Source organism: Pongo abelii, chromosome 4 (assembly GCF_028885655.2).
Source record: "Pongo abelii isolate AG06213 chromosome 4, NHGRI_mPonAbe1-v2.0_pri, whole genome shotgun sequence".
Classification (NCBI taxonomy): Eukaryota; Metazoa; Chordata; class Mammalia; order Primates; family Hominidae; genus Pongo; species Pongo abelii.
Window position 1 is genome coordinate 86,395,215 of NC_071989.2, and position 15,451 is coordinate 86,410,665.

General features: G+C 41.4%; 1 protein-coding gene across 1 annotated transcript in view; it reads right to left on the reverse strand.

Moving 5' to 3' along the window:
- Positions 1-15,451, reverse strand: part of ARSB (arylsulfatase B) — a 219,062-nt gene that overhangs the window by 51,269 nt on the left and 152,342 nt on the right. The window contains exon 6 of the mRNA XM_024246894.3: positions 10,199-10,269. Within this exon, the coding sequence (XP_024102662.3) occupies positions 10,199-10,269 (71 nt within the window). The remainder of the gene's footprint in view (positions 1-10,198; positions 10,270-15,451) is intronic.

Sequence of the window (15,451 nt, forward strand, 5' to 3'; positions counted from 1 at the left end):
CGTGTCAGACTTCTGACCTACAGAACTGAAAATATCCAAAAAATACGAAAATAGAGTGATGGTTAAGTATTGGTTGTTTTAAGCCATTGAGTTTATGGTAATTTGTTTGATCAGTGATAGAAAACTAATAGTGTTAAATATTCTTTTCCTTCATTCACATTAAAATCAAGAAAGATAAAACTAAAGTTGTTGAAGTAATGGACAAATTTAAAGATATCCTTTTTGAGAACACCTTTCCTAATCACTCCCAAATGCTGTCACTTCTTCATTTGTCCTTACTGCTTATATTATATCACTTATCATTTGTTCTACTTTATTTTATAACTGTGTTAATATCCTTTCCTGGGCATATGTTTTCCTCTGATTGAAAAGAATCTTTAGAAGCAGGGGCCATATATTCATTCCCTAGGTATTTGCTGCCAGAGGTAACAGACTTCAGTCTATAAATGCCTGATTACTAACAGCTTACATTATGGGTTACTAAACAGGCCGTTTAGTCTGTTTTCAACAATGTCCCAGAAATGTTTTCAGAAGTTTTATTTCACCCTTATACACAAACACCCTAAAACCCCTAAAAATTCTGACAAGATCAATAAATATTTACAAAGTAGATTTACTTTATAAATTTTAATTCCATTGGATATGTTCCCTAAAATTTTATGAGGTTTTATGTTTTTACAGAATTTTATGGTAGACTCTTTCAGGAAAGGTGGATATATTTATCTTTACAGATGGTACGACTGGGGAACCGAGGTAGGAGAATGACTGGTCCAGATTGGGAGAGGAAAAAAGGAGTCTGGACACCCCCAAATCTTTACCAGACCTGGGGAGGCTCCAGGGTGGAAGACGGAAGGGGCAGAGCCACTGGACCTGAGAGGGACTGTTTGGAAGTTAGTCTGCTTTTGTGTTGAAATTCAAAATCAGTATAGAACCTTTAATCAACTATAATTAACAGGCTACACTTGGAAGCTATGGCTAAAATTTCTAGGCTGTACCAGAATTAAAGAAAAGTAAGCAAATAAATAAATGGTCAGTTGGAAATGAGACAGTTTGGCATCAAAGTAACCCTGGGGAAAAAAAAACAAAAGCTGATGTGCAAATGGAGTTATGGGCCACTAACCACGTGGTGCTGTAAATAAGGGATCTGGTGAGGCAGCTGGCCCTTGGTCAAATGGCCTAACTCCAGATGCAGGGCCAGGCCAAGCCCTTCAGGTCAGCTTCTGTGATCTGGCTCAGAGAAGCCCTAGAAAATGTTGCTTACCCTGATTTCTCCAAACATAAAATTGGGGCAGTGGGATTTGCCATTTCTGCGTAGCCTAGGCCAGTGGTGAGAGTTAATTAGTGTTTTTAAAGTGCTGTGGATTTGGTTTGGTTTATGTATTTTCTCGGGATGAAAGCCAGGATGCCAGCACCAAGTGTTAACAGTGAAGGTTTCATGCGTGCTCCTTGAGATGTGCTGTGTGAAGTGGGGTGGAGGAGATACGAGGCTTGTGGGACTGCCTTTGGCATCAAAAAGGCCACATTCCCAAACAGACTTTAGTGCTCTCCAAAGCGGAGAGGGCAGACTAGAAGCCTTTGAAAATTAAAAAGGAGAAAGCTATCTGTGTTTTGGCTCTGTGATTGAGGGCATGTAGCAACCCACACCAAGGAAAATTTGACGAGCTGCTAAAGACAAATATTGGCAGCTAGAGACGACACAAAATTCTAACTGCTCTGACCTAGTACAGGCAGGCACGGAAGCAGCAACTCCCACTCTATAAGAACCCAGCAGATTTCAGATATTCCAGGCTTGCCGGAACCCTCCTTGGAGGTGTTTTTCACAAATAAAGCTTTATGGCTTTATTCCTGATTAAGGAAGTCATATGTGCTCATAATTTAAAATTAAAACTGGAGAAATACATAAAGTGAAAAGTGCCACTTTCCCACCCTGCCCCAGTCCTAGCAGCCAGAATGTAATTGTTGTTCACTGTTGTTTGGACATATTTACAGGAGATATTGTTATAATCATTCCCAACTTATAGGTGATGAAACAGATGGCTGGAAGAACTTACCCACAGGCTCACAGGAAATAAGTCAGAGCTGGTATTGAATAAAACCCAGGGCTTTCTGGCACCCCCAAACTCTACCTGTTTTACTAGGTGACACTGCCCACCCCACACACAGCTCCCTCATCCCCCCAGCACCCTCCAGTGGAGTGAATACAAGGCACTGACAGGGCTTCCATGACTAGCTCTACAAGCAGAAGCTACCACCATCTGCAGAGTCAGATTACATGTGAATCTAGCAAGGCTAATGTTACTACTCGACCCATTTTTCCAGCCTCCTTTAAATGAATCATGTCCCATCAACATGCTATTATATAGGTGAGATGATTGCAACTAATATCTGGGTGCCCTTCTCCCACAAGACAAGTGTAGGACACAAAGCGATGAGACCTGCGAAATCAGTAGGACATGATGTACATGCCGGGTCTGAACAGCCCTGAGTTCCAGCTCTGATATTTAACAGCATGCATGACCTGGTGCCTCAGTTTCTTCACTTGGATTATAAAGAGTGCACAAACTGCGAAGGGGCCCTTAGCCTCTGGCATTCTATGCAATGTTGAGCAATCTGTAGCAGGGTGAGCCCCATGCATTCCCCCTAACTCTTGATTCTGCTTAATATCTAATTTCAGGCTGAAAGAAAGATGCCTCTGTGTCACTACTTCTCTAATATACCCAAAAAGAAATAAAAATGCCTTGAAAATGATGTATGAAATTACTATTGTTCTCGTTAGATTGATTCCAATCAAATCAGCTGATGATAAATTATTCATTTATTAGCATGCATTCTTTCAATATGTATTAATCTCTTATACATAAGACACCGAGAGAACTATACAAATGAAGTCTTGCTCTCCTTATAGCTCCGGATGGGGAAAACACATGAATATAAATACTGCACTATGAGGCAGCAAGAGCTCACTGTCCTGGGAAGCTCCAGAGAAACTCAAGGGACTCATGTTCAAAACAATCAGAGAGGGCTTCATGGAGGAGTAGGAATGTGCACTGAGCTCTACAGAAGGGGCAGGGCAACAAGGGAGATAAACAGGACTGAAGGAGGGCATCGCAATGGTGCTGAATGGTGGGCGTTGTAGGAGGGCTTGCTGGTGGACAGCTGGGAACCACCAACAGCCTTCCAGCAGGGTGGGAAGAGGCTGTGTCCATGCCCTCTTCCAGACTCTTCCAGACTGGGTTTTAGCCAGACCTCTAGGTTTGGCTTTAGCCTAACTGATCTCGAGTATTTATAACAGTACCTCAAGCATCCCAGGCCATCATCGTTTATTTATTTACTGAATAAACAATCTTGGAAATCGCAACATAATACTGGGAAACAGCTTTGAATGTCGCTCTGAGGAGGAAACAGGGAGCAGCTCCAAGCATTCCAACCTGGACAACTCTTGGATCTCAAGCATGGATTTGGCAATTGCACCACAGAAAATGTGTGTGTGAGAGAGGAGAGGGTGGGAAGAAGGCTGTTGTTTCACCCTATAATCATGAGCAGAAATAACATCTCATTAGAAACTTTAAAGAGAAGAGGGCCTTTAAATGAAATAGTAACAAAGCTGTATGGAATCACTTTGAAGAGCTGGCCTTTGGTGGGGTGGAAAATGCTAACATCTGTCACTGCCCTTCATCTATAATCAAGCTTCTACCAGCAGAATCTGTGTGTCTTATGTGTGTGCATATGTTTTAAATATATACACCTATGTTACATGAATGGATGTGTGTGTTCCAGCCATCATAGAATGCCATGTCTGACTTCCAAAGTGAGTCGTGGTCTCAGATGGGGCAGGATCATTACTGCAGAACAGCCAAGATCAAGCCCAGCACCTGCAGGATAGGTGTATACGTTTTTCCTCAGGCAAAATAATGCCTTTGAAGCGGTTCTCCTTGTGGTCTGAGTCATGCTTGCTGGGGCCTTGGGGGAGTGTGGAATTTGGGGCTGGAGCTCTCCTTGGAACCATGTAGAGCTGAATTCAGACCTGCAGGACCTCGTGCCTACCCTGGGATTATGGCTGTTCCCCACCACTTTAGAGGTTTCCAGGCTTTCCCACTAATCAGCTTCAATGGTGCTATTCCCCAGGCTCTCTCATGGGTTTCTTACACTGACCACCCTGTGCTGCTGGACAAAGACGGATCAGCCTACTAGAAAGAAATATTTTAAAGACATGGAGGAATAAATAATTCTTAGGAGTTTTCTCAGAAGGGAACAAGGGAAAAGAGAAGGGTACTATCTGAACAGAGACCAAAGCACTTCCAAGGTTACTTCAGAACAAAGCCTTCAAAAACAAATAAAAAGTCTCCTCAAAGCACACAGGAAAGAAATTACATCCCACACTCTGACACTGGTCATGAAGCTGGGAGGCAGGGGAGGGAGGAAGGGGATAAAAGCAGAGCCAGGGTTGGGGCACTGAGATAACCAGTGCATGATGAAACAATCAGAGGGAACATTCTAGAAAACAGGAGCAGAACCGAACTCAGAACAGCAAGAAGAGGCAGAGCCCTGGACTCAGAGGGAAGTCAGGCTGAGCCAGGCCAGAGGCAAAAGCTTTATAAATCTCTATTTGTCTATCGAGGAGGTCCAGGGAAAGGGATGAAGATGGGCAGGGAAATCCCACATCATCTTTTCTGGCCAATCTTTTCAATGCAGGGAGCGATGAGGGTGGGCACTTAGAAGCTGAACGAATAGTTTCAAACATCTGTATATAATGTCAAATACAACTTAATAAGTGACTTGTAGCTTCTAAGTTATTTTTACTTAGGTACAAAAGGTAGGTTTGGGGTTTAAAAGGAGTATAAGTGGCCATCTGGAGGTACCTTTAGGCTCAGGAAAGGCTGTAAGACAATAAAACAATGACTTTGACAGGTTGATCTGTTTATCATTCATTAGCAGATATTTACTGATATTAACCCAACAACTTACTATGATGTTAGGTTCTGTGCTACGGAGACCTTACTGTGCATATGGCAGTAAATGAAAAAGAGACCCTATTCTCATGCAGTTTCTCTTCAGTTTTGGAGGGAGGGAAAGTTACATTTTATTTATTTTTTATATTTTTAAATTGTGGTAAAATACAAACAACATAAAATATACTATCTTAACCATTTTTAATTGTATGGTCCAGTGGCATTAAATACATTCACGTTGTTGTGCTGTCATCATCACCATCCATCTCTACACCCACTCAACAGTCATGCCCCATTCTCCCCTCCCCACAACCTCAGCAACCGCCATTCTATTTTCTGTCCCTACGAATCTGACCACTTTAGGTACCTCATGTGAGTGGAGTCATATAGTTTTTCCTTTTGTGACTTGCTTAGCATAATGTCCTTAAGGTTCATCCATGTTGTAGCACGTATCAGAATTTCTTTCACTGTTAGTGCTGGATACTATTTCATGGTATGTATATATACATATATATGTATGCCACATTTTGTTTATTCATCCATTCACTGATGGCCACTTGGGTTGCTACTACCTTTTGGCTGTTCTGAGTAATGCTGAGTAATGCTGCTACAAACATGAGTGTACAAATACGTGTTCAAGCCCCTGCTTTTAATTCTTTTAGGTATATACTCACAAGTGGGATTGCTGGATCCTATGATAATTCTATTTTTAATATTTTGAGTAATCACACAATGTTATTGTCCATAGAGGCTACACTATTTTGCTTTCCCATTAACAGTGAACAAGGGTTCCAATTTCTCTACATCCTCAACAATTCTTATTTTCCCCTCCCTCCCTCCCTTCCTCCCTCCCTCCTTCCCTTCCTTCCTTCCTTTTTCCATTATCTCTCCTTTTCTTTCTTTATTTTTTAAATTGTAGTCATCCTAATGGTATAATTCGTGTATGCATCCTTGAGACTTTATGCTTTACTGCAGAATGGTGAATCTCCTGATCTATGAGAGATTTGGTGACCCCTGGTGTGTGTGCATATTTCTCTGTGAATGTGTATGTGTATCAATATTTTGTGCTGATCTTTGAGTATTTTTACTGTTAGTATCCAAGCCACAACCTACCACGTGTATGTGACCATGAAAAAATTCCTGACTCCGCCAGCAGGATGGGCTTCTGGGCACCCTATAATTTGACTAGGGGAATGGGGTGTGTGTTGGCAGGGAGCGGGGGAGGTGTAGCTGCTGAAATCCAAGAGGCCAGCTTCTGGGGGCATGTGGTGCTAGGCAGAAGGCAGAAATCTCCTGGGAAGTGCGTAATGCCTATTCGTATGATTCAGAATCAGAGGAGACATTGGTCAACAAACCCCAGGATGACCCACTAAGGGAAAGAGGAGATAGAAAAGCAGATTGATACGGTGATGTTTTAGAACGGAAATCAGAAAGGTGGCCAGGATGTAGTAATAAGAAACTCATAAAATAATTCAAATTCCTCTAGTGCATATAATGTTTCTAGCATTTTCACTTGTGTTCATCTATTTATGATCATGCCTTTGGCAACATCACTGCTTATCAATGGACACACTCCTTCTAGCAGGCAGAAAAAGGAGAGAAGCAGAGTAAGCAGATTTGCTCCTTTCAGCTCCCATTCATATAGAGACCCACAGAACGCTGAAGCCAGAGGGACCTTGGAGATCATTTAATTCCTTCTTTACTCCACAGGTGAGGAAACTGACGAAGTGGCTTTAGGGAAGGAGGAGGTGGAACGCTACCTTCTTCTCCCGCAGTAAGCACCAACGATCTGGGAAGAGCTGGAGTGAGAAACCACAGAAATGCTTCTGTGATAACACTGACTCCATTCTTAACCCTTAGTTTACACCCGAGATTGGCTGCTTCTGATTTAACTCCACAAAAGCCTCTGTGCTCTATGAATATGATATCCAGACTTGGCTGTCCCCTAAGTACATGTTTTTTTAGCTGGATTTAATTTTTCCTCATAAATGAATTGCATAGAAAAGGAAACGGGCTTGTATCATCATCCTAAAAAGGAGCAGGCACCCAAAGATAGCTCTTCTTTTTTCTGCTTCTGCCTCTCAGTAGAGTGAAGTGAATATAAAAACTGGGCAGAAAAGGCCCATGGGATTGCCATGTGTGAGGAGGTGGGTGGCAACTTGCTACCTGCAGGCACAGACAGCAGAGAACACCCTGTGTGTGTGAAGCAACAGTGAATGTGGTTCTACATCCTTGCAAGAGCTGACAATGTCCTTCGTTATCCGCAGGAGTCAGAGCAGGAGTCCCAAGCTGGCGGGGAAGCCAACATGAAGGCCTGGGTGGGCTCCAGAGAGGGGAGAAAGAGCAGCAGAAGGCCAAAGAGGATCCCTAAATTTGTGGCGGCAGTACTGGGTCTTATAATTCCACCACATAATACGTAGGAAACTGAGTCCAAGAGAAGTAAATGTTCTTACAGTCTATGGGTGGCAAGATTAAGAAAATTTTCTATTCTAATTTCCATGCTCTTACCAACTTTTACACTGGAGAAACCTTTTGCCTGTGCTGTTATTTTGCTAGGGCCCTTTAGGTAAGACAGGAGAAAGCACAGCAAGTTGCACCAAGAACCCTGCAGCGCACAGTGCTGTGGTGATAGTGTATTCATCCATCCTTGCATTGCTATGAAGAACTACCTGAGACTGGGTATAAAGAAAAGAGGTTTAATTGGTTCAGGGTTCCACAGGCTGTACAGGAAGCATGGCTGAGGAGGCCTCAGGAACTTACAATCACGGCAGAAGGTGAAGGGGAGGCAGGCACATCCTATATGGCTGGAGCAGGAGGAAGAGAGCGAAGGGGGAGGTGCCACACACTTTCAAACAACCAGATCTCTTGAGAACTCACTCACTATCACAAGAACAGCAAGGGGGAAATCCATGCCTATGATCCAGTCACCTCCCGCCAGGCCCCTCCTCCAGCATGGGGGATTACAATTCGACATGAGATTTGGGTGGGACACAAATCCCAACCATATCCCATAGGAGTATAGTTTTCAAGCTCCTACTTCAAATGCCAAACCAACATACAGCTTAGTGAGTGAGGGGTCTTAAGGTTTTTCATTTGTAGGTGGAATTTAGCAGGTGAAGACATTTACAACCATTACAATGTGGGTGGCATATTCCACATATCCCCTAGACCTAGGTTATACTGGGCTTTGCAGTGCACTAAATTACTCAGAAAGTTTTAAAGCCGTTCCTGCCTCCCACTATTCTCTTCCAGCCACCCTTAGAGATTTTGATATGACTGAAACGTATCTCTTAGGTGTACTGGGGTACAGAAAAGTTTAGGAGTGATTGATGTAGCCTCACAGTAACTAGTCACAGCTCTGTGATCAGCTCAGCTGATCAACTTACTTCCTAGCACCTTCTAGAAGAGGTTTTTAGGCCAATAGGAAAATAATGCAAGTCACTTATGTAAGTTAATTAAAATTAAATTTTCTATTAGCCACATTAAGAAAGGAAGATGAGAAAAGTAAAACACTAACAATATATTTAATTCAATATATCCAAAGTATTATCCTTTCAACGAATAATAAATCTATAATATTGTATGCATATAATACACAGGTGTACTAAGTCTTCAAAATCTGATGTATATATTCTACTCACAGCACATCTCAATCCACAGTTAAGTACCCAACATTTTAAGTACCCAACAGCCACATGTGGCCTGTGGCTACTATACTGGACAGCACAAATCTAGACTGTTCTTACAGTCCTTAGCGCTCAAACCTTCCCCTTGCCTCTCTCACTGACATGCGTTTACTCCAAAAGAAATTTATCCATGATGTAGCCATTCTCGCCTGTCTCAGGGCCCTTTCCTGTCCAGGTCTTAATGTGTCCACTTGGTCTTTATTGCATCTCAACTCTCCAACTGTCTACTGAGTCATCAAGTAATCATTACTGAGTGCCTAGCAAGCTCCCAGTATTTGTGTTAACTGATGAGGATAAAAAAATACAAGAGACGCTGACTTCCAGGAGCTCTCAGCTTGGAAATGCAGGCACAAACACGAACACGTGAGGGATGCTATACGGAGACACATGCACACAGGAAGGAGTGACTGCTTCTTCTGGGGCTCTGGAAAGCATTCACAGAGGGGGACATGGGGCTGGGTTTTTAAGGGATGAGAGAGATTATAGAGAGGTAGGGAAAACGTGCTTCAGGCATAGGGAAAAGCATATTCATGACAGTACGATGATCTGCATGGAGATGACAAGTGTCTAGGAGGTGAGAACATGACAAGGAGTGCCTGGAGTGAGGCTGGCCAGGTAAGTGGGGCCCGAGTGCCTGGTGACACATTTAGAATGACTGTGGGGTAATTCTCTGAGCAGGAATCTCTGAACAAGAATATTTTGTGGTGAGCTATAATGCAGTTTGGAAAAAACAAAGAAGTAAGGAGAGCCTGAACTAAGGGGGCAGCAGTATGTCCAGAAAGGAGCGGATGGGAGCCCCCATGTGAATGAGGGAATATAAGGGCACTGTTTGCAAGATGAGCATTATGATGAAAGCTGGGCAAAGGGTCTAATTGCTAAGGCTTTCTATGCCCAAACTCACTATGCTGAGGGCATTAGGGCCACTCGCATGGTATTTATACAGGCCTATTACAGTCCACTGTGATCTGGAAGCACTACATGCATGCCTGCCCTGAAGGAAATGGTAGGGCTCTTTACAGGTTAATTTAGGCAGGAGGCAGAATCAAGTGGAATCACTTCCAGGACTGCTAGGAAAGTCACAATTGTGACACCCAGCCAGTGTTGGGCAGTACCTGACTGGCCCGATCAGATAATGTGGTTGCTCACACTATGCTGGAACCCAACTGTGGCTTACCTGACTGTGAGTTTTCTGGAAGGTGGCTCTGGAGCTCTCAGGTAAGAACAGGGCAGCAACATGACATCTACAGTGAGAAGGAGCCTCAGAGATGCCATGAGTTCTTCTTTTGTAAATGGGGAAGGCTGGGGCAAGGAGAGTTCAATGGCTTAAAGGCTAGCTAGTAAGAGGCAGAGCAAGAATAGAATTCACCTTTCTTGTTTCATAAGCTGGTGTTCCTTTCACAGCACACTGCCCTCTGAGATAAGTGGGAGATGTGTTCCGAAGAACTGTTTACCTTTATAGCAGCTCAGGAAAAAAGAGAAAGCAAGGCTAGAGACACACTAGGTAATCAAACCATCTTGGTGGGCCAATTAGATTTAATCTAGTAGCAATGCACTGGTACTCACAAGGTGAAGAGTCCACGAAGTTCGGGTCAATATTATGCAGCAGCTCAATTCTGGGGGATGGACTTCCTTCACTGGAAAACAATTTTTAAGGGAATGTTAATTTCCTCTCTCTAATGGGCATGAGTTATTTTAATACTTCCCTTCCTTGTACTTATAGGAAATAACAAACCTGCCAGTTAACAACTCTGTCGTGAATTTGGAGGTCTCCACAATCACGTCTGGTGCATCTTCAAGTAGTCATCATTTGTCTACATTGACCGAACCCTTTACATAAGAACTTCAGTGTCAAGCATATGCTGATATTTTTAAAAAATGATTCTGGGACCCTTTGAAATAAATATTGTGGCCTTATTTAAACATGATCATTTTTTACACCAGAGAAATGAGAACTCAAGTCACCTCATATAGACTTCATACTGAACACTTACAAGTAAATGAAGAAACTGCATCTGCCAAAATGGTGGCACCAATATTACAGATGCAACACGCCTCCTAAAGAGTAACCTACATCAGAAAAATTAATGTCCTCCACATCCAAATTTGCAACATGGATCTTAGATTTAATATAAATACATGAGAAATACCTAGATCTCTTTAAGGCTTTAAAAAATGTGTACACACAAATACAATCACAACCTACATTTGTGCTGAAAAGTGACTCGGAGATCGCTTAGTTCAACCCCCTCTTCTTACAAATGATGAAGGTACATAGTAAGTTATTGGTAGAATATTGGGTTGTGTGACTCTCAAAGCAGTGTTCTTAAGAAATTGGGAGCATAAACATCACCAGATGTATGTAGGGAGCACATTAAGCACCCAGGTCATTTTGCTAGTGTAGACTCAGCCTTACGGAAGTAGCTAAAAACAGTTTAAATCATTGAGGGTGTACTGAGGACTCCCTGATAATCCAATACAGTTCAGCTAAGTACTAAAGGTTGCAAAGTACTGTTAACACCACAGGATTCATACATAATCTAAATAATCAATAAGGCTCCTGACGTAACCAAGACATGGTTTCAGGTGTCCCAGTGTCCACACCCCAAACTCACAGTTAGCTGTTGATAGCAGTGGTTTGGGATTTCAATGCCCAATACAATTTCAGAAAATCTGGGTTGTGATTCACAACTTTGTATTTGCCAAGTAAGGAAATATAAAAACAAATCTTAATTAATTACAACAAAACAAAATAACAAACTTCAACTACCATCACCATTATTTTACAAAATAAACAGCAAAAAAGGTAGGAAAGACACAATCTCAGAATAAATGACAGCTCCTTAAATTGAGCATATTTAACTTTAGTATTCTATAAGATGTCATTGTGCCCCTCTACTCCATAAAACACAGTGATCAGAGAGAGTGGAAGGGAAATATTCAGGGGTGCCCACGGTCCTGGGACAGCAGCGGCAGCACTGCAGGGGTGGGGGTGGGGCATATTTCCCAGGATCTTTCTTTTCTCATTTTCTTTCGGAGACACTTAACTGCCTGAATATCCTGGAGACTATCAACCAGTCCAAAATGCCAGGAACTAGGGTTTCATCCCAGAAGCTCTGAATGGAAATAGGAATGATATGTAAAGAAAATGGTAAATATGAGAAAATCTAAATAGAATGATGATGATGTCTAATTTGTGGGCTTAAAACCAAACAAGTATGCCGGGTACAATGGCTCATGCCTATAATCCCAGCACTTTGGGAGGCTGAGACGGGAGGATCCCTTGAGGCCAGCCAGGAGTTTGAGACAAGCTTGGGCAACATACTGAGACCCGGTCTGTACTACTACTACTACTACTACTACTACTACTACTACTACTACTACTACTAGTACTACTACTACTACTACTACTGCTACTACTACTACTGCTGCTACTACTACTACTACTACTACTACTACTAGTACTACTACTACTACTACTAACTACTACTACTACTACTACTGCTACTACTACTACTACTACTACTACTACTACTAGTACTAGTACTACTACTACTACTGCTACTACTACTACTGCTGCTACTACTACTACTACTACTACTACTACTACTACTAGTACTACTACTACTACTACTACTACTACTACTACTACTGCTACTACTACTACTACTACTACTACTACTACTAGTACTACTACTACTACTACTACTGCTACTACTACTACTGCTGCTACTACTACTACTACTACTAGTACTACTACTACTACTAGTACTACTACTACTACTACTACTGCTACTACTACTACTACTACTACTACTAGTACTACTACTACTACTACTACTGCTACTACTACTACTGCTGCTACTACTACTACTACTACTACTACTACTACTACTAGTACTACTACTACTACTACTACTAACTACTACTACTACTACTACTGCTACTACTACTACTACTACTACTACTACTACTACTACTGCTACTACTACTACTGCTGCTACTACTACTACTACTACTACTACTACTACTACTAGTACTACTACTACTACTAGTACTACTACTACTACTACTACTACTACTAGTACTACTACTACTACTACTACTGCTACTACTACTACTGCTGCTACTACTACTACTACTGCTACTACTACTACTACTACTACTAGTACTACTACTACTACTACTACTAACTACTACTACTACTACTACTGCTACTACTACTACTACTACTACTACTACTACTACTAGTACTACTACTACTACTACTACTACTACTACTACTACTAGTACTACTACTACTACTACTACTAACTACTACTACTACTACTACTGCTACTACTACTAGTACTACTACTACTACTACTACTAGTACTACTACTACTACTACTACTACTACTACTACTACTAATTTGAGCACGGTGGTGCATGCCTGTAGTCCCAGCAACTCAGGAGGTTGAGGCAAGAGGATCCCTTGAGCCCAGGAGTTCAAGGCTGTAGTGAGCTATGATCACACCACTACACTCCAGCCTGGATGACAAAGTGAGACTCTGTCTTAAAACAAACAAATAAAACTAAACAAACGAGTTAAAATCCTGGAAAATAATAGCAAGCAAGGAAAGGAAATCAAATGAAAGCATTTTAAAGTATTTATATTGTTTGGAAGTGGGGTAAAGCTACTGATTAAATTTAGATTTAGCTAAGTAAAACTTTTGTGTTAAGTTTTTAGGGCAACTATTAATAAAGGCTTTTTCTGGACTATAGGTTGAAAACTCAAAAATTTCAGGGCCAATATATTAACATATAACTACGCAGCTTTAAAAGTAGAGTTCACTGTAATACCCCAAAACATTAGGCACAATTAAATAAAAATATTTTCCTAATAACTTTAGAGAGGGTTTATATACATATTCTTCATTCATGTCATTTTTTTCATTATTCAGAAGAGTCACAGGTATTTTTAAATAAGTAAATTTAATATGATGAGATGATTTTTTGAAACCAAGGGTTGTGTATAATCCTAGTTGACTGTTAGGAAAAATCTTCATAGGTAGAATCATCATGAGGCAAATAGGAGCCAACCCCTCCAACTATCTTAAGTATGTTGTGATTATACTTTTAAAATGCACTCATCAGAATATTTTGATAAGGATGTGGTTAGAGATATGGGCCAAGAAAACACAATATGTGACAAGTGATTGAAACAATGACCAAACACCATTAGGGACTTCCTGAGGGGGAAGTATAGAGGGATTGTGGATTTCCATTAATAGTTAACACTTTATTAACACAGATTCAAGTAATTATACCCTCCACCACCACCACACACACACACACATCAACTCAAGAAGGCACAGAAACTGCATGGTTAATTTCAGTGCAGACAAGGGTACAGTGTACTGATACTGCAACCAAGAAGGTGGGTTCAAGTCACCTGGAGAAGAAAATCTGGGGGCATGGGACAAAAATGGAGCTTATTGGAAGGAGAGGAAGGGGTGGGTGATGAGAAATCTCAAAGCTAACTCTGCAAGCCTCATAATTTTGCCCAGGAGATATTTTAGAGTCATAATTTTGAAAAGACCAGTAAATGGCAGAGACAATGGTCATTAGAGAGACATGGCCGATTGTTGGGGAGGAGAATCCTCAGGGCTGAATGCCATATATAGGAAGAGCATGCCCCAGACCCTGCACAAGGCCCACTGTCTACTGAGGAGTTAAAATTTCCCCAGACTGAAGAAGCTGGACATGGGTACACAGCTTGGGAAGAAATGTTCACCACCACATTAATAAACTTTCTCTTTATAAATTCAAAGAAAGGGAAGTTCAGTAAATACCCATATGTTTTCAGCGTTAATTTAAAAACCCTCTTAAGAACCCACAAATTCTTGGCCACTTAAATTTGAGTAGTCTCCAATAATCACATGAAAGATCCCCCTCTTGCATTTAGAAGGAAAATGCCTGGTGTGTGGTGAGTTTTCTGTTTTTGTTTTTGTTTTTTTCCCTCAGTTTTTTTTTTAGAGCAAACGTTTTCCATTGTTGTCTCACTCCCATCCCTTCCTCACTCCTCTGGAAATTTTTGACATCAATAATCTCCACTTTCTTATGCATGTTCCTCTATCCTTCTGTTAAAAACAAAATAAGAAAATTTTATTAACCATCTTATTTGCCAAAAGGTATCTTGTTTTTTACAGTACTCATTCTCAAACTTTGCTGTACATTAGAATTACCCGGGAAGCTTTTAAACCCCAGATGCACAGGCTGCATCTCATACTTGTAAGATCACTGGTGGTGGAACCCAAGCATCAGTACTTTTGGACTCTCCAGGCGATTCCAATGTGCAGCCAAGCGTGGGAACCACTGCTCCTAAGCAATGCCTCCCAAACTTTAATGTACATATGAATCATCTGGGGAGCTTGTTAAACTATGGATCCTGATGTACTTGAACTGAATGGGGCCCAATAATCTGCATTTCTAATAGTTTCCCAGGTGATATTGATGCTGCTGGTCTCAGGACCACACTTGCAGTATCATGGTTTGAAGAAGCCTCCCGGAGTCCTTCCACATGGGATCTCAACCCTTTTGGAGTCTCTTAAATTAAAAACTTATTTGGATTAGGGTTGATTCAAACATAATGATTCTCAACCTTGGCTGCACAATACAATCACCTGGAGAACTCTTAAAAAATACTGATGCATGGGTTCAATCCCAGGAGATTGAGTTCATTGGTCTGAGTTTCAGCCTGGGCATAAAGATTTATAAAAGTACCCAAACTTAGCTTTATTGAAGTATAATTTTAAAACCATACAATCACCCATTTAA